The sequence below is a fragment of the Syngnathus acus genome, chromosome 6 (assembly GCF_901709675.1).
Source record: "Syngnathus acus chromosome 6, fSynAcu1.2, whole genome shotgun sequence".
In the NCBI taxonomy this organism is placed as follows: Eukaryota; Metazoa; Chordata; class Actinopteri; order Syngnathiformes; family Syngnathidae; genus Syngnathus; species Syngnathus acus.
Window position 1 is genome coordinate 14664087 of NC_051092.1, and position 23276 is coordinate 14687362.

Genomic DNA, 23276 nt, shown 5'->3' on the forward strand with positions numbered 1-23276 from the left:
CTCTCTCTCTCTCCCACCCCCCGCCTTTCTCTCCTCCCTCTCCCTCATCGCTTACTCAGCATCCTCTCACTCCCGCACTCCTCCACCGCGTTCGCCATCGCCGCCTGCACACGTCCGGTTGTCATGGCGATGACAGAGTCATCCCCGAGGCGTGTTGCCATGGAGATACCGGCGCGGGGTGCTCTCCCGGCGGTGGAGGAGGACGAAGGGGGCTCATCGTGTGTGCGGCTGCCCGCCTTCGAAGAGCTCCTCCGGTACCGCGCTGGTGGAGGAGGAGGAGGGAGACGACGACGCGGGCCACCCTTCAACCGGGCCGGCCACTACGTTCTGGTCGTGATCGGCGACGTCGTCACCGAGCAGCAGCTGGACGCCGCCCGAGGGCACATTGAGGCCGGTGAGTGCATGGCAGTGCCCAACTCTGCCGTCCTGCGCGAGAAGTGTTCAACTTATGCAAATGTACCAACGTCAGCACAAACATCCTGTAAATATTGGCGCAGCATTGCACCATTGGCGCAGTCGCACTTAAATGTCCCACTTCATTTCCTTAGAAGTTAAAAGACATCAAATGAGCATTGAGCACAACATTATTTCATTATTTTTAGCGTCGCCGTTATTTTTAATATTTTTTTGCTGTTTGGAACGGTGAAGGACGTCCGCATCACAGTTCAGAGGTGCAGGGTTCGATTCCGGCTCTATCCCTCCTGTTTGCATGTTCTCCCCATGCCTCCTCCAGGTGCGCCGGTTTCCTCCAACATTCCAAAGACATGCACTTTCAAGTTGACTGGGTTGAGCACTCCAAATTGCCCGTAGGTGTGATTGTGATCGTGAATGGTTGCTTGTCTATCAATGCAATTGGCTGGCGACCAGTTCTGGGTGTGCCCCACCTACCCTCCCGCTGCTGGGATAGGCCGTCTTAAGGAGAAGCTCTTTGGAGGATCTCACTTTTAATTTTAACTCACCAAGAACACACACCTGCATAATATTAATAATATTAATAATAAAATAATGTCGCATTCTATTGTATGTGACTCAATTACCGCATATAAAGTGGCAAAAGTAGTATATGTCAATAATATCAATTTAACATTTTTTTTTATAGTCTTTGTTGTTGTCCCCTTGCTATATGTGAATCGCTTTGTAATAAATGAAGTATTGTATTTTCCTCTCGGTCATGTGATCGACTCTTGGAGAACTCGAGCCAAGAGTGAGTCAGCATTTGTAGGATCAGACTGCGAGGGAACATATAAGGTCAAAACACAAAAAAAAGCTCCAGTGCGTTTTATCTTGCCGGCTTGAAACATAATCCTACTTCCTGCTCTCACTTCCTGAATCCAAAAAGTGTCTAAGATGAAACTGTGAAAAGACTGACTTAAAGTTCGTTATATAACCAATGCCGCAGGGACTGAAAGCTCCTTCCTTCCTCTTCCCATCACAGGAATCCGATCTTGGGACGTGGACCTCAACCGATGCGACCTTGAACATCAACTGCAGCTGTTCATTACGCGCCACTCCGCGCATTTTTCCTCCGATGTCAGAGGTCAGTGCGGAGCGGCAGCTCCTTTTGGTTTGACCGTCTTTGACCGATAAAAGGCCTGACGAGAACTTTGTAGTCTTGTTTAAGATGGAATTCAACAAAACGTAAACAAACAATTACTTCACTGGTTCTTCTATATCAAACAAATTATTTTAGAGTGTCACTCTGATGAAGGCGGAAGAACCCGCCGAAACATGTCAGGTAAATACACCTAAAATAATTTGTTTGATATAGAAGAACCAGTGAAGTAATTGAAAAGGAAAAACATGATGAACTTAGTACAACTAGTAAACAAACAATGCTGAGGGAACAAAGATGGTGGAAGCCGCCACTGTTGATGTCCAACATCAATTGATGGAAGGGGAGGCGGGGGGCGTGGTCACAAATAGATGAGAGGAACATCACAAACATCTTCACAGTGGGAAAGTCGTGAGCTGCGTTCAGGCCTACGTGGTGCTGACAAGACGGATTAGGAGGCGGAGGCCTGCGAGCGGCTTCATTAGTTTTTCTTTCAACTTGTTCAAAGGCATCTCGCATTCAAGTTCCTCCTGCGTTCACTCCAGAAAACACTTTCAAGTTGACCGAGATCACCTTCAGTCAACAAGACTGTCAGCCATTATCGATGCAGCGGAATTACAATCTTATGCAATTCAGACGTTCTCACCGTGAGCTTAAAGAAGTATTTTTACCGCAGAAATCCGAACAATCGGCTGTTTTAGCCTCTTACCTCACGTCGCATATCTTTGCTTTTGCTAATGCCGGTTTAGTACTGTTCTGTTCTCAGCCTTCGGGATTTTGCCTCTGAGATTTAATCGTTTTCGTAAGGTTGGACTCAACTCAACTCAACTTTATTTATAGAGCACTTTAGAACAACCACCGCTGCATACAAAGTGCTGTCCATGCAGCAAAAATGAGTCATACAACAAAAACAAAAGATGAAGGCCATAATAAGAGTAAAACAATCCCAAGTCTCATGCTAAGTCAAAAGCCCAAAAATAAAATGTTTTAAGATGAGTTTTAGAGGGGCAGAATGGAGGCTTCCCTCACAATAGACCTACAAAAAAGCCTTTTTTGCCTGCATAAATAAGAAAGTCAGTCATTTTGGTCCGAGGCAGACATTTTGGGGTACACGGGTTCCCTCTAGTGGTAAGCAAAGATGAACGTAAATGTTTAAGCAGGGGTCTCCGAACTTTTTGCAAGGAGGGCCAGATTTATTAACGTGAAGGGGCCCGGGGGCCAATATTTTTTTTCGCTTCTCTTCCGGGGTGTGTGTGTGTGTGTGTGTGTGTGTGTGCTAATGGGACGTCAAACGCTGCGCGTTCGCTTCTCTTCTCGGGGGGGGCTAATGGGACGTCAAACGCTGCGTGTTCGCTTCGCTTCCGGGGGGGGGGGGTTGCTAATGGGACGTCAAACGCTGCGCGTTCGCTTCTCTTCCGGGGGCGGGTGCTAAGGGGACGTCAAACGCTGCGCGTTCGCTTCTCGGGGGGGGGGGGGTTGCTAATGGGACGTCAAACGCTGCGCGTTCGCTTCTCTTCCGGGGGGGGGGGGTGCTAAGGGGACGTCAAACGCTGCGCGTTCGCTTCTCTTCCGGGGGGGGGGGGGGTGCTAATGGGACGTCAAACGCTTTGTGTGGCGGGCTCCATCTAATGTGGAAACTGAGAAGTGCAACAGAGTTGAGCTCAAGCTTCTTGTGCGAGCCATATTCAATTATGTTTTCAGAATTTGCTGCGGGCCAATAAAAACTGTAGTTTGGAGACCCCTGATTTAAAGCATAGTGTTGTAATGGTGTCAACTTTGTTGTTGTTTTTTAACACACTGCAGTACATTTTTAAGTACAAGATGATGCAGTCGGGATTGTGTTTCTCGGCTCGACAAATGAGACTTTTCCTATATTCCTCAAAATTTCCCGCCATGAAAGTCTGCGCAATGGCCACTCAAAAAACAAAAACAAATCAAAGTTAAACCTCGCGTGACACGGGGGTTATTGTAGAAATACATCGTTGTGATTGTCATTGTTGCTATAATGTGGCTGATCGGGCAGTAAAGCAAAAGTGTCCGCATTGATTTTTAATTTTGCTGCGTAACACTTGCTGTCCTGACCTCCAGCGGCCCGTGACACAGCAGGTCTGCTTTTTTTTTCCCCGCCTCGCTGCAGCGCAAATATCGGAGAGTGCGTCTGAGATTAAAAAAAAAAAAAAAAAGCTCAGGGAGCTTTCACCACTCCCCTGGGATCCTCGAAGGCATTCAATCTGGCTGAGGATTCACTTTCCGTACGATCACTTTGACCTTGTGAACAAACAGCAGTCACGCTCGGGCGTTTCCTCCCCTGTCACGCAACACACACACATAGCGACATCCCGGCCGGTACATCTTCACGGATCTCCCGGTGAGGCGGAAGTGCCTTTTCCGCTTAGTCGACTCGTTTGAGTCCCACCACGGTGCACTTTACCTCGATCTTATGCTTTCGAGTAAATACACTCAAGTGGCTATGCTGAGGCAGTCAGTCGAGTTCAGAGTTTACGTTTGCAACAACTGTTTGTTTGCTGAAGCGTTGAATTTGTGGTGCCTTCGTCTATCATTTGTTGGCTCACGGAATCAATGACGTGTGATGTAAACTCATTTTAGCGCAGGTTGCTCCGTGTGTGGATGGATGCTTGGAGCGTTAGTCAGCCAAACTGGTCTCAGCACTTTTGTGCATGTTTGAAGAAGCAACCACAAGGCTCTGTGTCAATATTTTCTCTTTTATACCCATGCCCGAGGCTTTGGGGAGTGTTGTAGTGTCTTAAGACATCTGCTGTACAAACAGATTTCACACTTGCTTCATTAAAATGGACAAATTGCATTCACACTGCAAACACATCCGGCAGATGAATTTGCTTTTCTCCGTCTATACTCAGCCGCTGCTTTGCTGCACTCATGGTGGAATAAATTGATGAGTAAAATATGTGTCCGGAGGAAATACACTGTTTCTTAATTGCCTTCGGTGTTCTTTGTAAAGTTTCAGGTGGGTGGGAGCGTCCTTCCGGAGTGCTTCATTGCGTCATGTATTATTGAGATGACACTTTAATTATGCAAAGCGCTGATATTGATCCCCAGTATTTCAATTGGCAGCATCATAGGGAGAGTTATTATTTTGGCTCACTTTATCTAGCAAAATGATTCACGTTTTCGACAACCTTTATGAGCCTGGCGCACAGCCGAAAAAAAATTCACATTAAGTAGACACACCACCTAGTGGAAGACTATTCAATTGCTTTGAATAGATCGAAGTTAATATTATTAATATCATTGATTTCCCATGCCACACTTGTTTTAATCTAATGAGGTAGATTACTGTACCTTGAAGCCAATTTTACTGCTCCTTCGTCCTCAGCTTTAAACGGCGGCTGCCCCGTGTGACGTAATCAGAAATGACCGCACGACGGGGCAGCTTGCTGGTGCGACGTTACGTGCGCGCGGACGCGCAACACCCCATATGAGTTAACGCTGAGCCATGGTCCCCCCCGCCCACCCCCTCCCCCTCCCATCGCGCTGCACTGTGCACTAGCACGGCTGTCTGCAGACGGTCATTGCCGCATCCTGGCGCGCACCGCATTAGAACGCACCGCACCGCCGCCACGCTGCATATGCCAAGTTCCTCCCTCCGTCTATACACACACACACGTACACGGGTGCACACGCACGCACGATGGCCGCTCATCTCTTCTTGTAGTCGCGCAACTCTCCGGCCAGGTGTCACGTCCATCACAAAGGTACGTGCTGTTATTCTCGGCTGACAATTTGCGCGTGTGCTGCATGCTGTGATGATGATGCTTTTTCTTTTTCGACCTGTCACTCCTATTTTCTAAACGTTTTTTTTTTTTTTTTTTTTTTGCTGCGCGTCATGTACTGTGGAGGGAAAGAAGGAGGACAGGATCAAGTCATTTAAATGTGGCTTGACGTAAGAAGAGGCAAGTAGTCCGAGGCTTGATCCAAAGTAACGGGATTAATGCCGCAGCCGACTGGTTAACTTGTGCTACCTTGCTAAAGGTTAGATGGACAAATACCTCCGCCACCACGCCCCCTCCCTCCCTGCTTTGAAACACCTCCGCAACGCACATAGAAAAAGTGAGAGATGGCGCAGGTTCTGCAAAACGAACCCAATGACCCTGGCTGGCAGGCAGGCGCAACTCTTAAAGCACTGGCAATTGGTGGCCAGTTTGTCGTCATGGTTACGAGTTGGCAGGCTGGTTTTATGATGGGATGGCGTCAGGTTGGTGACTATGCAGGTTGTGGCTGGAGTGCTTCTTCTTTCTGATGATTCATTCATGGCGCCTCACTGCAGTGAAACCACCTACTGTGTGTGTGTGTGCGCGCGCGCGCGTGCGCGAACGTACGTTTGTGGGCTAGAAAACATGCTTGTTTGTTAGTATTCAATCTGAGCAGATCTAAAGAAGGATAGTGACTCAGCAAAACTTTCATAGGCTGTGCGTGGATTTGTTTGTCTTTTTTATGTACAGTTCAATTTTGGTGTGTTGTTTGTGTTGCGTGCTGTCTTGAAGATTAGCAACCGGCTCGTCGTACAAACGAGATCACGTGACATAGCAGACGGTTCATTTAGATGAGGTCCATTGATTGAGATCATCTTCGTGGAAACACACGCACACACTCAATCCATCTACTAAGGAGCTTAAGCACTGAGCGTTATGAAACGCCTTCAGGCCCTCAAAGACTCTTCCAGCCAGGACCAACTCATTAACATACTTCATTAAGTCGTCTTATTAAAGTGTTTGAGCGCTTCTGTTATTGCAGCCAAATGTCTGTATGGAGAGTTTTGATGGCTTGCCAAATTTGGCTCAAATGGCTGTGAGGAGCAACCAAAAATCGAAATAATAATTATTATAATGAAAATAATATAATATTTAATATTTATAATATATAATAGTATAGATAATTATTATAGTAATATCAATAATAATTATTATCATAAAATCAAAAATATCATAGCAATTCATGATAGCACAAGCAAAGCAATTTTAGCCTTAAATGAGCAAACCAGTTGAGACTGCCTCATGGGAATATGAAACTGAAGGAATTGAAGGTTGACAAGCAAAATAGATTCCGTTCCGCCTCGGGGCTTTCATGGTTCTCCCAAAATGAAGCGATAGCAAGCCAGGAGTGTCTGGAGTGTATGACAACAATGGTGGAGATTGTCTATAATCTGTTTGTTTTACATCAGAAGCAGCAGTATGCCCCCCCTCCCCTCCGCAGTCCTCCTTTTCATAAACGAGATGAGGCTGCCTCATTTTCTGCAGGATCTTCTTACTGGGGGCTGCAGAAATTGGGCTGGTTGCAACACACGGAAACCGGGATTATCTCATCACGATGACGAGGCAAAAAAAACGCAAGAGATGAAATGAACGCTAATGGCACCGGGCCGATACGCCGACATGGAGAGCAGCCGCGGGCCCGTCCTGCTGTTGGCGTAGAGCAGCGGCGGCAGTGAACATTGATCCCTCCTTGACAAGCTGCCCCCAAAGGAGACTCCGCTCCGTCTCCACCGTCCTCTCCAATCTGCTGACTCGGCCATGCGCCCGACACACCCGAACCCGACTGCGACTTTCCAAAATGGACGGATGGATGGTCCTGCAGACTACTTGTTTTTTTATTTTGTAGTTTTTCACAAGCCGCCCGCCGCTTTGAAAAGAAGCTGGGAGTAATTCCCCCGAGGGGCCTCTTGCCTCAGAGAGTGGCCTACTAATAGTTCTGCTGCCAATTTAACAGCCTGTCACCTCTGAATGGATTTTTTTTTCCAATTTTCTCCAGCCCGTCCTTAAAATGTCCCCAACACAGTGGAACGTGACATTCCTGTGCTGTGTTTTTTCAACCTCGACAGATTGAACGGCCCATCCCGACACGTAGGAAGGTCTTTCACATAAAAGCGTGTGATGGATGAGAGGTCGCCAGCGTCCACGTTAAGAAAATGTTTCTGCCCGACTCCCCTGGTGACAGAATTGACGATGGTGTTCCTGTGGTGATTGGGAGAACGGTCGCGTAAAAAGCGAGTAGCAGAGGGGACTGAAGACGCAGCCCTGAGGTATCCCACAAATTCAGAATGAGCATAGAGGAGGTATTCTTTCCCAGTCCCACACTTTGGGGTCTGTTTATGACAAAGTCCAGTATAGGCTTTGAAACCTAAACTTGTTTCTGGAGCAGGAGTCGCCTGGCTGAAATGTCAACTGCTGAACACAAATGGGGATGATGTAACAAATTTGGAGTAGTAAATTGTTTAACTCCAGGAAGGATGCCATGTGAAAAAACAGCATCTGGCATGAATGAAACGATTCAACTAATCTACAAATAGAAGCAAATTGCATTTGTAGTTGTTCCGTCCCTCCGCTGGACGTCAGAAATGAAAATGCAAATCATGATGCAACAAACAATGCGATGTCAGACTCCGGAGAGTCGTCTGCCGTTCCAGATACGGCATGCACAACAGAGGCATTGTGGGGATTTGTGCTGCTACCGAGCAGTGTGGGGAAGTGTTTACGCTGGCCGGAACGACACACAAATACACACTCATATGTTGCCTGTTTTGTGTGTGTTTGCGTTATCTACACTTCCTTCAGGACTTTGAGAGTGATGTCATCGTTGGCACGCCGCACAGCGATGCCACTTGGCGAACATCCTGCTGCTGGCTGCAGCGACAATAGCTGCCTTCTCTCTCTCTCTGGGTGGTCCCTCCCCCCCTTGCTAGCCCCCCGTGTTTGCCCAAATGTGTTTGCTTTTGGCTTGTAGCTTCACCCTGCCAGTCAAAATTGCCACCAAAGTGCAACATGTCATAAAAGTATCAAAATAAGAAGCACGATGAACCCCCGTTTATCAGTGCTAATGTTAGCTAACATCGGAAACTCGCAATTGTCGCAAATCAAATGACGATATTCGGCGCACAAAATGGACATATTGACTTTCATGAACATTGCTGTTTCCTTTTATTTTCCATCTGGCTCCCCATGACTCGATCTCCCCGCCGCGACAATCCTGGGAATCCTGCCTACCGATTAGCTCACGTCAATGAAATGAGCGCCAATATCGTTTGTAGTTAGCGGGCGATTAGCATTTGTCAAACTGACGTGTTGATGAACTTGATTAGCGTAATTAGCTCACTTCAATTGAGTTCACGTAAACTGGATGGATGGCTCACGTGGGCGGCGTGTGGGCGGGCTATATTAATTCAAATGGCAAAAGCGGCCTTGTTAAATCACCCGCGTCCTCCATTTTATTAACAGGGCAGGGGAAGTGAGTGTTGGGTTTTAAACTTCACGCATCGCTTTTTATCTCTGTAACGACCCGCGAAAGCCAAAAACGGACAGCCAGAAGTAGTACGTTTGATTCTTCAAAACGTCTCCCCATCACAGTATTAGACACGTGGAACATTATCTGGAGCAGGCTCCTATAAACGGAGCTCGCTCATTTCGGGAGTTCACATGGATATTTATATCAAACGGGTCAGCAGAGGAAAAAAAGAGCAGAAGCACCCAGTTCTTCCAGACCAGGAATGAGCAACTTAAATGATGGAGGGGGCCATACATTTTCATCAGTGCTACTGGGGGGCACATAAGACCACACATTTCAGAACCAAATGTACAGTTTGACAAAAATGAAATACAACAAAAATGTGTTTATCGCCGGAGCGGATTAATGGCATTTCAATAGGAAACATGGATTTGGTATACAAGTAAATGAGGCGAATGTGAACAGCAGCACAATCGTAAACATTAATTAAAATAAAATAATAAAATAAATAAAATAAGTAAAATAGAAAAAATTAAAACAATAATGCTACACTTACCAGTAACTACTCTCACATAAAATAATAAAATAAAATAATGCTACACTTACCAATTACTCCCACATAAGCATTTGAAAAATCAAATGAAACAAAATAATAAATGCATACAAACCGTGTCGAGACTATTGAGCGAAGTGTTGGTAATACAAAAAGATGATTAGCTCCACGAGCTGATAATTGTGGTCATCATTTTTGACTTGGCTAATTATAAGATCCCATATGTGCTGACACAAAATGGATTCGGAAATGTTGCATCACCGGTGGGCCGAACAAGCGCCACAATTGTGCTGAATGTTCCTCTTGCTTTGGAATGTTTGTTTATACACAAAATCGTTGAGCGCTACTGAGCATGTGGAGTAGATTGCGGAAGACAAATTCCGATTTCAATATCCAGCAGACGCCAGTGGCCTATTTCCAACTTGTGTTTTTCTAGCGTTGACGCACAAGTGGGTTGCTTGTCTCTTGTTAGTGATTGGCCTGTAATGACGCAACCAATGGTCAGAAAATGAAGCTAGCAGGTTTAGATGTTGCTAATTGGCATTTGTAGGAAGATTTAAAAAACAACACAATGTGAGCGCAAACTCATTCTTTTGTCCGGCATCGGCTTGAATATTCTCCCGGTCACGTGACCCTAATTAGCCATTTGAAAAGATGGGTGGATTTCAAACGCATCTCTCCAACAGTCTTTATGTGTTGACCTTTGTTTGTGTGCAGGACAAAGGACTCTACACCACAGAAGTGATGTCCTCGAGACGGTGGTGCTTGTTAACCCTTCCGTAGAAACTGTCGTAGCAGAGGTAAGCTCAGACGCCACCTGACCAGGGTGTCCATCATAACATAAATGATTTAGAGTGCGTTCCTCCGTCAATTACTCTCTCAATCTTTTTCAACCCTTCTGATGCATCTTAATGGAGGTGTGTCTTTGCGTTTCCCAGATCCAGTGTCTCATCACAGACTCAGCGGGCCACAAGCTTGTGATCTTGAGTGGTCCAAGCTCGGAACACGGTGGCCTCCTTCTTCAAAGAGGGGTTTTCACCCACGACACCTTTGCAAGTATATTTTCTGATCCTGGGGTGAGTCCACGCTACCTTACTAGTCTACATACACATGTTGTGTAAATTTTTTGTTAAGGAAAGAAAAGCCACAATTGGCACTGAAATAACAGGCAAAAGTATGAATTAATCCAAATTTACTGGGAATAACTACTGGGAATAGGACATTATTTTGGTCCGACAAGGCAAACTAAGAACAAACAAAGATGGTTCTCTTAAATTCATACAGTATTTTGTTGCACAACATCTTCAGGAAATCAATGTAACCAAGAGTACCTCCAACTGAACTTGCCAAAGGTGAAAACATCAGATTGATCTAAAGAGCACTAGTCAATGTTCTAATGATGGAATTCATTGGTGGAAGGAGCTGAAACCTCTCAGACCAGATGAAGGTTACCATTGTTTTGCTCCAAACCATTTTAATTTATTATTTCAAAATAAGCTTCTGTATGTGACAAAGTCCCCAAATAGCAACAGTAAAAATCGATATCTTGATCAAGTTCTGCCTTTTCTCTTTCTGCAGGTCATTGAACTTCTTGGCCCATCCATCCCCAAGCAGCAGGCTACACTTACCGTGTCCTGCCGCGGGGAGGTGGGCTGGAACTCCGTGGGACAGCAGCAGAGCCTTCGGGAGTTCCTGCACTACAAACTAAACCCTGATCCTGTGATCCTCAACATGGAAGGGGTCACCGAGTTCAGCGAGTACATCTGTGCCACGGTTGATGTGCCCTCGCCCTTTGAGCTCCTGGAACCACCGACATCCGGAGGATTCCTGAAACTGTCCAAGCCGTGTTGCTACATCTTTCCCGGCGGACGTGGCGACTCGGCTCTCTTCGCTGTCAACGGCTTCAACATCTTAGTAGACGGCGGCTCTGAACGCAAATCCTGCTTCTGGAAACTGGTCCGGCACCTGGACCGTATCGACTCCATTCTGCTCACTCATGTCGGTGCCGACAATCTCCCCGGGATCAATGGAATCCTACAGAGGAAGATCGCCGAGCAGGAGGAGGAAGGATCTCAAGGCTCCACCAACGGTACCGATTGGCTCAAGAACCTGATCTCTCCAGAACTCGGTGTGGTCTTTTTCAACGTGCCGGAAAAGTTGCGGATGCCAGAATCGAATCTTAAAGTCAAACGCAGCATCGAAGAAGCCTCGCTGACTTTGCAGTACCTTAACAAACTGGGAATCAAACCCGAGCCTCTCTATCGAGTAGTCAGCAACACCATTGAGCCCATTACGCTGTTCCACAAGATGGGAGTGGGCCGCTTAGATATGTACGTTCTCAACCCTGTCAAGGAAAGCAAGGAGATGCAGTTCCTCATGCAAAAGTGGGCTGGCAACAGCAAAGCCAAAACTGGCATTGTTTTGCCAAATGGCAAAGAAGGAGAAATATCCGTGCCCTACCTGACATCAGTCACCGCCTTAATCGTCTGGCTTCCCGCAAACCCCGCAGAAAGGATCGTCAGAGTCCTCTTCCCGGGAAACGCACCTCAAAACAAGATCCTGGAAGGCCTGGAAAAATTAAAGCACCTTGACTACTTGCGTTATCCCGTGGCTACGCAAAAAGATATTGCGTCAGGAGCACCTCCCTCTGGGCTCAAGCAGACAAAGCTAAAACAAAGAACGGAGAGCAAAGAGAGCCTTAAATCTTCCCCCAAGACAACCGCAAAGGTCAGCAAGGAAAAAACAGAAGGACAAGATGATGTCGGCACAGAGACGAAGAGCGAGCCCGTCAAGAAAATCCCGTCGGCGAAAAAGGACACAAAAAAGACAAGCAAAACGATCAAATCTAAACCTGACATCCCAGAAAAGAAAAAACTTCTCAAGGAAAAATCTTTGAGAAAGCACTCCAAAGAAAGAGTGTCAAAGATGGATGAGAAAAAGGACAAAGAGAAGAAAGAGATCAAGAAGGTCAAGAAAGATGAGTCTGCTAGAAAAGACGAGAAGAGAGACGGCAAGGCCAAAGAGGACAAGAAAAAGGACCCGTCCAAACCAGAGCTGAGAAAAATAGCAAAGCCTGACCTCAAACCACTCACGCCAGAAGTACGAAAGACTTTACACAAAGCGAAAGTGTCCAGCAAAACAAAGATCGGAAAAACTAAACCGGCAAAGGCCGAACCGAAGCCAGAAGAACCAAAAACTCGCCAAGAAAAAGTCCAAAGTGGAGAAAGCATTCAAGCAGAGCCAACGCAGAATGAGGTTCCTCCCTCTGAAGGCCTCGCCGAGGACACCCAAGTCGTCAAAGAAGTAGCTGGAGATGTTCTGAAAGCATCCGCTGATGAGGACGACTTGCAGATTGCAGCCCAAAGCCTTCCCCAAGAGAAGACAGAAGAACCAGAAAGTGTTCCGCCTACGACGGAGCCTCCTTCAAGGGAGGAACCGCGACTACCGGAAGCTGAAGACAACCAGAAAGAGATGGACGAGACTCAGATGTATGAGGATGGGGACTGACCATCTCAAGATGAAGATGAAGATGCTCCTGATACTGCTGAGGCGAGGACAGAAGAAGAGGAGGAAGAGGAGGAGGAAAAAGAGGAAGAAGAGGAGGATATGGGAATTGGCGAAGAGGAAGATGAATTCCAGTTGAAGGAGCATGACGGGATGGACAGCAGACATGAAACGAAAGACAAATCAGAAACTTTAGCAAAGGTTGACACAAAAGAGGATGAAGACGAGCCGGTGAAGAAGGCGGAACTGGAAGAAGTTGAAGATCTAGACGTAATAGCCGACGAAGAGCTCACTGGTGAAGGTGCGGCTAAAGAGCTGATGGTCAGCGAGAGCAAAGCCCACACCTTGACCCGAGCTGAGATAGAGGAAGACGAAGAGGAGGAAGAGGGCTACCTTTCACATGTTGCTGGGACAACGGCGCCCATAAGTGCTCCTGGAACCGGAACGGCAGCGGTAGAACCCATCTCATACATCCAAGACGAGACCATTCCGGGCTACTCCGAGACAGAACAGACCATCTCCGACGAGGAGATCCATGAGGAGGCCGAGGAACGGATCCCGCACCTTCAATATGACGTCGGTTCCCACGACGTCTCGGTTCCGGATCAGACTGGGTCATTTGTAAACATTCATGGCATGAGAGAGATGCAGGCTTCGGCCGGGAAAGGTTTCATACCTGGCGTTCAGGAGCAGCTGTCGCTCTTTACCAACATCTTCACTGCTCCTCTGGCGGAGGAAGAACACGTATCTTCTGCGACGTCCATCACAGAGTATGACAAGATGTCCTCTCTGCCCACCTCGCTGGCTGAAGACCAGTCTGTCGCATCCACTGTGGCTCTTGAAGAGCCGGCAAAAAGCCGAGTGGCAAGTGAGCAACTTCTCTCGTCTGGAACGCTTTCACCATCGTCTCTCGAAGACAAGTCTCCTTCGGCTGACTTGCAGCTTCCTCTCGAAGACGCAAAGAAGGTTCCCGATTCCCACGATGATGACGATGAAGAAGAAGAGGAAGATCAGACCCCCAATGTTGATATCTCACTGGAGAAACTCCAAGAGGGCTACGCCTTATCCCAAGAACCAAAGTGCAAAGAGAAGGATGCTGAAAAGCCGTCCGGTCCTGCATCTTTTGTCGCCATGTCCATAGAAGAAGACAAACCGGTCCGCTTTCCGGTAGAAGAGGAAAATATTGATGCGGTGGCCTCCAAAGGTGTCTCCTCAGTTGTGCCGACCAGACCTTTTGGCTCGGACTCTGTCACCTCCGAGAGCGAGGAGCGTTGTTTCAGTCCAGATGACATCACTGTCAAAATGGCCTCCCCGAGCCAATCAGGACCACCCAGCGCATCTCATTCTCCTCTTCGACATTCTCCTGATCTGGACCTCCCTAAGCTTGCCACCTCAACTGGAGACAAAATCGGAATGAAGAAAGAAGAAGAACAAAAAGACACCAAAAGAGAGGACAAACCATCTGTCAAAGAACCTGAACCTGTCATGGAGGCAGAACAAGACATGGAAAAAAAGACAACCACTAACCCTAACCCTTCAACACAAGTTCAAGCACCTTTGTCAGGACCAAAATCTCCCACCGATGAAGAATACGATAAATCTGCAGAAAAATGTTTCCTTGACGACAATGAAAATAACAACAAAGGCACCTTAGATGATGACGACAAGTCTGTAGTGAAAACAACTGTCACCATCAAAGCTTCTGAATTACAACAAATGGAGGATGAGAATGAATCCAAATCTGCTCCCCTGGAAGATGTTTGTGATGTTTCACCTATAAAAGATGAGAGGGTAGTGAAAGATGCCAAACTTGACACTGATAAACCTGCAACAAAAGAAACATTTGATGCCATCATGAAAGATGACCTTCAAGACTTTGGAGCAGAGACCGGTCCTTTAGCTAAGTTGCCTGAAGAAGCAACTGTTGATGACCATGAGCTCCAAACCATGGAAGAAATCAAGAAGACAGATGATGTTGTGGCTGAGCGTAACGAAACGAAACAGGAGGCGAGAGACGAGGACAGATCTTCTGACATTTTTACCACAAAAGCAGAAGAAACAGAGATTCAGTTTGTTCACAGCACAGAGGCAAAGGATGATCGTTCAATTGAAAAGCCTTGTGAGGAGGACAAGCAGGAAAGGAACAGCAAGGATGAAACCACGGACGATAAGATCATCAAAGACGATAAAGTAGAAAGCAGACACGTCGCAGATGAGCAGACGAAAAAAGACGAGGCAGATACAATGTCGAGTGAAACCGTTTGTATGGCGGCTGCACACATTACGGCCCAAGAAAAGGAACAGGAGATCAAATCTTCCATACGAGAACCATCGCTTGCAGACAAACCGGACAAAGACACAAAAATAGCGCTAGACGCTTTTGCTAGCGACATACCCGTTGCTGTGGAGATGGCAAGTGAGAATATCAATGAGCAGACTGCTCTGCAAGATGACATTTCTGTTCATGACAAAATGGACGCTATCACCGACAAACTGGCCAAGAAGGAAGAAGTCGTGGATCAAAGCCTTGGTATCAAATCTGAGGAAGAAGATGAAGCGACTGATGAAGAGACTGCCAAACCCACTAAAGTGGAACTCAAAGATTCCGTTGAAGTAAAACCTATGGCGGAAGTGGATAAGAAGATGGATACAGAAGAACAACAACAAAAGATGGACACCAAAGAGATACAAAAGGAAGAAGCTGACGGAAAGCATAAAAGCTCTGATGGTGTACTGAAGAAAGAGGAACTACAAGATGTTGATGTTGTATTGACCCAAACAATGAAAGACAAACAGAGCCCGATTAAGCTGAAAGAACCAACAGTGTTGGAGGATGTTCAAGAAACGACCAAAGATGGCAAAGATGTTCCGAAGGACTGCTCGGAGGATCCAAAGCTGAAAGAAGTCAAATCTGAAGAGATCGACGAGAAATCGGTGAAGGATTCAGTTAAGCAGCATGTTACCGACAATGAAGCCATGAAAGACAACAAAGGAGAGCCCACCATACGTTCAAATGGAGACAAACAAGAGACAGACACAGAATCATTTGACAGAGAAAAGATCCAAAAGACAGTTACCAGGGATGACGTCAATGAGGTGGACGGGGGAGCTAAGGAGAACATACCTGGAGAAGAAACCTTCGACACAGTGACCGCAGCTCCAAAAGAGGAGGAACAAGAACGTGATCAGGTTGCAACAGTTGTCATTAGCTCCAAAGAGAAGATGGCGAAAGAAAAGGATGATGCTCATGTTGCTGAACTGAGCAAGGAAAAAAAGATGGAGCAGGAACAGGAAAAAGAAGCAACCTGTGAGACCAAAGATCTGCGTGAGACCAAATCTAAAGAGATCAAAACCACGTCTGATATGAAGGCGGAGGAGATCAGCGACAAAGAGAGAGTTGAGGTAGAACATGCCAAGGAGAAGTGGGAGCGAGAGGAGTTGCAAGAGAAGGACCTGGATGAAACCAGGATGGAATCTGCACAGGCAACATTGGGAGATACGGTTTTAGACCAAAGGCCTGCCTTCCTGGTGCAGTCTTCTGATGAAGACCAGGAGGAGGAGGAAGATGAGGAAGAATATATATGTATGGGCTCTAGACCTTTATCAGTTGAGCTGAGAAAATCCCAACCTGACTCCATTTCTGCCGTCCAAACATCTACAATGAGCGATCGACCTGAAGAGGCCGCACCCAGACCGAGCGTAATAGTAATACCAACTCTAACCATGCAGGAACCTTCAGTGGATGAAGACATCAAAGACTTTTCAGCAGAAGAATGCGGTCTTTCTAATGACGTCGCAAAACCCGCAACTGCTCCTTCAACGACCACCCACCCGGAGCCGTCTTCAACTCCTGACTCGGGAACTTCTATTCAAAAACAAGAACCGTCCTCTGATTTATCATACACTCAGACAGAACCAGAGTCCGGCTCCAGCACTGAGAATCAATCCAAAATCCAATCTCCAATAAGTCCTGGTGCTGGGAAACCTGACAAAGAGGCTGAGCGGGAAATGGAAGGAGAACGGGAGGCGGCTTCTCCAGGATTTTCACAGCCTTGTTCGTACTTCCTATTGGACAAAGACTTGGATGACGGCAGGCCAAGTGATGCTTTGAAATCAGAGGAGAGCACTGAGAACGGACAACAAAACCAAACTTTGGATGCATCCAAATATGACCCATATGAGAAGCCCGTTCCAAAAGATACTGCCACTCGAGAAGTGACAGGTGTGTTTGAAGGTCCGACTCTTGAGATTAGCATGGATGATAACAGGAGGATGAGCCAAACCAGGTCAGCCGTGTTCCTACATGAGGACCAAGTCAAAGAACCAACATCCTTGAGCAGAGCTGATGACGACAGCCCACAGAGTGACAGCCACCAAAGCGCATCACCAGAAGAAGAAAACCGAGAGAAAGGGCAAGAAGAAGAGCGGGAACGAGAGCAAAGAGCCGACGTGGCTCCCGCTGACAAGAGTTTTTCAGCTTTCAATATGCAAGACAATAAAATTTCCCAGGAGTCTTATAGTCCCAAAGAGGACAAACCAGAAAAATCAGAGAAAGAGAAGGAAGATACCCAGGAAGGAACTTCAGGAATGTTACAGACAGGAGAAAGGGATCAGGCCTCTAGTGGTGGTGTGCTTCACTCCGCTGGGCAGCAAGAAACCTGGAACCCATCAGATGTCAGCACTCCGTTCACACAAAAGGACACCGCAACGAAGGAGACGGAAAAATCGTCCAAAGACACGATGGCAGCAGAAAAAGATATTCTACCCCAAGATGCTTCATCCTCTGCAAGGGAAGAGCAAGAAGGTAAACTGAGAGCAGGCTTGGGCTCCTCGTCTTTAGATGACAACATTCTTGCCTCGGACAACAGTCAAGCCGTGACGGACTTCCCCAAAGGTAAAGAACATTTGGTAGATGTACGCTTACTTGTAGCAGCTGAAGATTTCAACGTTGATGATGACGATGAAGACGATGATGAGGAAGAGGAGGACTCCAGTGATGTCGACATGGAAAAAGGTGCCAGGGAGCAGTCTGAAAAAGAAAGGTGCGGACGTAGTCCTGATGATAATACGACACCTTCTGAGGACTCAAACAAAACCTCTCCTGAGTTGAACTTCCAAAAAGAGGAGATGGCCTCCAAACCTACACCTGATCAAGCCTTTATGATGTCCAAGCAGGACACAAGTCAAATATTCCAATCTGGTGACACAAACCTTCTGGAGAAGGAAATGGTCTATGGAGCAACAGCTGCTGGTATGACCACATCTCCCGAGACCAAGAGCGAAGCCAAAACGACAACAAGTGCTGTCAAAGAACCAAAACCTCTCCAAACAAAGGAAGACAAAACATGTTTATCCCCTGAGCCAGCATCACCCAGAATCGCCCAGGGTGTTGCTTCCTCTGAGGTCCAGCAGTCACAGAACAAGGATGAAGACAAAGAACCTTTGTCGCCACCATCAGAAAACAGTTGCCAGTCATCACCCACGAGCAACCTCAGCAGCTCAACCTCAGCAGTACCATCAGACCGACCCACGTCCGTATCTGTGCCTGCCTCTGGTCTCTTTGCTCTGCACACCGACACCTATGCCGATATCGGACCGGGTGGATCTGAAGGATACTCTGCTGTCACTCAAGTGGGTCCAAAAGATCAGCAGCACGAAAGCCATCCGGATGTATGTGGACCATTAACCTTAAGTGAAGATGACCAAGAAGACAACCGAGTGGAAAGTTCAGATCTGACTGCTAAAACCGAGACCCAGCTTTCCTGGTTACCTTGCGCCTTCACCACCTCTTCAGCCAGTAACACATCAGCCTTCTCCAGTTTCACTCAGCATTTAGAAGACGCTGCGAGCAATTTAGCCCAGCAAGTGCCATTGCTCACTAGCAGCTCTGTAACCTCAGCTTCTGGTGGCCTTCAGAGAGACGAGTACATGGAGGTGATGACCAAACCTGCAAAAGAGTATCCTCAGGCTGAGGAGACCAAATTATCGTCTTCTGTTGGAGCAAGTATTGAGCTCTCCTCGTCAGAAGCTAGTTTTGATGTCTCTTCACAAAGGGCTGACAGGGTTCCTCAAGGGCCAGCAGATCTCGTACGTGACTTTGAAGGGCAAAACATGTCTGGAGAGAAAAACACGTCGTCAATACAAACTACGGAAAGTAATTTGAATACAACAGATCCGAAGACTGCCACGACTGTTGCATCGTTACCAGAAGTGCTGATGCAAGCTGCTCCTCACGCTGCCTCCGTCACCTCAGTGAGTCCAAGTGGTGCTATGAACACCTCATGTGCCGTCGCAGACCCTCCACGAGCAGAGGAGGGAAAGCAGCCGAGCGTGAAGACCCCACATGATGAAAAGGAGAAGATGATGATCCAAGATGGAGACCAAGAAACAAGAAAAACCGACACTGCGGTCGGTCAAATGGAATCAAAGTCCTCAGAGGATGAGATGTGCAAAGACAGCACCGAGAAGATGAAAGCTGCAGATGTCAAGTGGAAAAAAGAAGCCGACCTCCCAGAGGTTTCGGAGAAGCCTCCAGAGAGATTGGAGGCAAGGCGAAGGAGTAGCATATCGGATTGGGAGCTGCTGCAGAAGCCTGATGATTTCCCAAGTGCCCCTCTGCCAGGTTACGGTGACCAAGACGAGGAAGCCTTCGAAAGGATGGCGAGCATCCACGGTGCCTCCTCAGGAGGAACCTTGAGCAAAGCAAAAACCGATCGTCCGTCAGACTTGAACACAGGAGCCTTCTCTGTTTCCTCTCTGACAGATTCCTCTTATGACTACAAACAGCGTAAAGGAGAACTGTCTCCTTCCTTCATCAACCCGAGTCCACACCAGTTCTCCGGTGATGAGGGTGAAGAGGACGACCGAAGCGACCGATCACAGGAGGGAGGCGATGCGGTCCACGAGCAAAAATCTGTGAAAAGGAAATCGCACAAGCAAAGGCGTCACCATGGAGACGCCGGTCATCAGTTGTCTGGTGTCACTTTAGCCGGAGAGGAAACACCTCCCACATCGGTGAGTGAGTCGTTGCCTTCACCGTCCGATTCTGATGTGCCGCCAGGAACCGAGGAATGTCCATCCATTACGGCCGAAGGCAACCTGGACTCAGATGAAGACGCTGAACATTTGCCTGCGGACAAATTGTCTGCCCCTGGTGCTGTCGGTGGCCAACGGCCCTCATCGCCAAGGGCAGCACAGAAGACGCAGGATCCCCTCCCTACCTCAGTGAAGGACCCACCTCCACAACCTCCCCATCCACATGCGTGCATGGTGGATCCAGAGGCTGTCCTTCAGGACGTCAGCAGCACAGGAAAACCTCTCAAGAAAGACCCTAAGGCTACCAAGGGTCTCAGGAAAGCCAAACCCAAATCAGCTTCTCCTGCCCGAAAGGGGGACACAAAGAAGATGTCCACCACGCCGGTGAAGCAGGCCCACAAGGACTTGGCCTCACCCCGATCAGCATCCCTCAGGAGGAAGGACCTGGAGAGGAGCTCCAAGCTGGTGAAGATGTCAGAGAACCAAGGTTCACAAAGTGACATCGTCAAGGGCCTGGTCAATGGAGTGAAGAGCAGTTCAGGTGAGTTTCATCTTTGAATGAAGATCCCAAGACACTGGGACAGTAAAAGAATGTTGGCCGTGTGTTCAGGAAACAACTCTCAGAAAGCTCCTTCGGCAGTCCCGCCCGGACCACCGGTCTACGTGGACCTGGCCTACGTGCCCAACCACTGCAGTGCCAAGAACGTGGACCAGGAATTCTTCAAGCGGGTGCGAGCGGCGTACTACGTGGTGAGCGGTAACGACCCGAGCGGCGGGGAGCCAAGCCGCGGGGTCCTGGACGCCCTACTGGAGGGCAAAGCTCAGTGGGGCTCCAACCTGCAGGTGCTCACGCAACCGCTTGGTTTTGGATATTTCCATTTACCAACCATACTCGTGGTCTGATTGATATTTGCTCTTTCTGACGCTGAAGGTGACCCTGATCCCAACACACGACACGGAGGTGACCCGCGAGTGGTACCAGCACACACATGAGAGGCAGCAGGACCTCAACATCATGGTCCTGGCCTCCAGCAGCACAGTGGTCATGCAGAACGAGTCTTTCCCCGCCTGCAAGATCGAGTTCTAACTTGACCACAAATGATTTGCCTCGTTGCCAAACACAATTCGGGACCAAATATAATTGGTTAAATATAGCTGATTATCTTTTTTCCCATTTGTTGCTAAATTTGATGAAATTGCCGTACTGGTCACTTTGAGGCACATTTGCACAGTCAGTCATAACATTATCTATTTTTTTCTTTTGAATCTATTCCTTTGAACGGAGAGCCGTCACTAATCATTTGACACTCAAGAAATATAATTCCTTATCATTTTAGTAGATCTCGTTTTTCATGCATTTGTAAACTGCAATAATCGTGCAGGTGTCCCTAACGAAGTGTCCTCGGCCGAGATCATCTTGCTGCTGCTTTATAATTATTAATTACATTTTTAGATTTTATTTGAGATTTTTGGTATTGTTTATTCCTTATCCCAATGCTACTTTGGAATAACTTTAAATCATTTATTTCATTTTAATTTCTATTTTAATAGTATAATAATTTTTTTTTTAAATTTATTTTAAATATTTTCAGTCATGATTACCTCTCCGCTACCTGAGAAACATTGTCATTTGTGATATTTTGTGTGGATGTTCCTGACAAAGCGTCTGACGACGTTTCCGCACTAAAACGAATCACATTCGCGAAAGTTTCTCATCATGACATCGTCTTGGAGACGACAACACTAATGTAGCAAACGGAAGCTGGTTTTTCAACCAAGCAATAGGACCAGACCAAACACAAATTCCAAAAAGGCCGTCAAGTCCTGTTGGATTGAAAACAAATACTAGGAATATCTTTGCACCAGCCAGAATGCACTTTTTACAGAGAAGAAGTGGGAGGGGTTAATTGTTTGTATTGAAGCACAGAGATGACCTCGTTGCAACATGTAAATATTGATCATAACAGCAACTATTTATAAATGAGCATGAATGAATGTTGGGGAGGCATTGTTGGAATATTTATTTGATTTTGCAAATGCTCGCATGCCGAGGCTGGTAGCTGAGAATGTCGTCCCAGTTATTTTTTTATCGCGCTAATATTGCAAAGAATTCTGCTCGGTGTCTTCTGACCAAAACATTGGTCGTTTTGGGGTCAGTGAACGCTAATTCGATTTTCCACCAACATGACTGATGCATTCCCGAAAACGAGCAGTTAGCAAATTGTCTTGCACTAAATAACCCAAATCATCTAACCTGATTTTGAAACCATAATTTGAAACCCTAAATTGAAACCCAACTGTAAAAGCCTGATTTGAAACTTTAATTTGAAGCCTACTGTGTTGAAGAAATTACCATTGTCCCAATTTTATTGAATGCAGCATCAGCATGTTGGTACTCGTGATGCGTTTGAGCGAGCTTGGGAACGTGAAACTCGGTTTGATTTAACGACGACATAGCTACCAGAAGACGACTACTTTCTCGACAATGCCTCAAAGTTCTGAACAAAACGTTTTCAATCGCGTCCGGATGTGATTTTCTCGGCTAAGGTATAATCTTTACTATGGAATGGAAAAAGTATTTTTATGAATGTAGATGCACAGACTAACGACTCAAAAGTGGATTTAATGGCAACCCGGTCATTGCAAGTTTTCTGACGACACCAAAACACAAAAGCAGTGACGGCCGCCCTCGCCGGCCGCAACCTTCTCCTGACTACGACTTGAAAAAAAGGTCCAAACGGTCAAACACAACACGAATGTACCGCACGCACACACAGCAACATACACCCACACGCTTTGTACATATCTCGGAACGTAACCTTTCGGCTTGGACAGTGATTCCACCCCACCAAGAGAACATCATGTTATCCTCTTGCATGTGACTCATTTGGTTCTAATCCTGAATGTAATTGTTGAACATGGAAGCAGTGCTAACGCTAAGTCTGAACGCCAATTTCAGATTGTGTGCTTCTGTTTAGTTCTGTCGTTATCAAGATGCTGTACAACGCTAACTCTCTCTGTCTCTCTCTCTCTCTGGAAACATAGCAACTTTCTTCCTCTTTCAACTATCGCTGTCTCTCTCTGGTCAAGTAGAAGTGCCGCGCACGCATTCATCGTAAAAGGGAAACAGCCCGGTAATCATTGATTAAAGTACATTCAACTCGATGATGGGTGTCTTTTTCTTCTTCTTGTGTTGTCTACGAAGTACCACCTACATTCAAATGTGTACGTTAAAGCACTAACCCTACTTTGGGGTTACCTACCTACTTTGCTACCTTCTATGCACACAAGAGAGGGTTCCATAGGGTAGTTATTAGTGCTCTGGACTCTTACCACAGCGACTCGAGTTCAAATCCCTGTGGGACAAAATAAATA

At 46.9% G+C, this 23276-nt stretch overlaps 1 protein-coding gene across 1 annotated transcript; it reads left to right on the forward strand.

Annotated features, from left to right (window-relative positions):
- Positions 1-73: 73 nt before the first annotated feature.
- map1ab (microtubule-associated protein 1Ab) lies at positions 74-23066 on the forward strand. The gene is given in 7 exon segments (XM_037253781.1): positions 74-394; positions 1436-1537; positions 10080-10162; positions 10301-10438; positions 10941-20442; positions 20512-20744; positions 20833-23066. Coding segments are annotated over 7 exon segments (10449 nt in total). The 5' UTR covers positions 74-159; the 3' UTR covers positions 20989-23066.
- Positions 23067-23276: the final 210 nt, after the last annotated feature.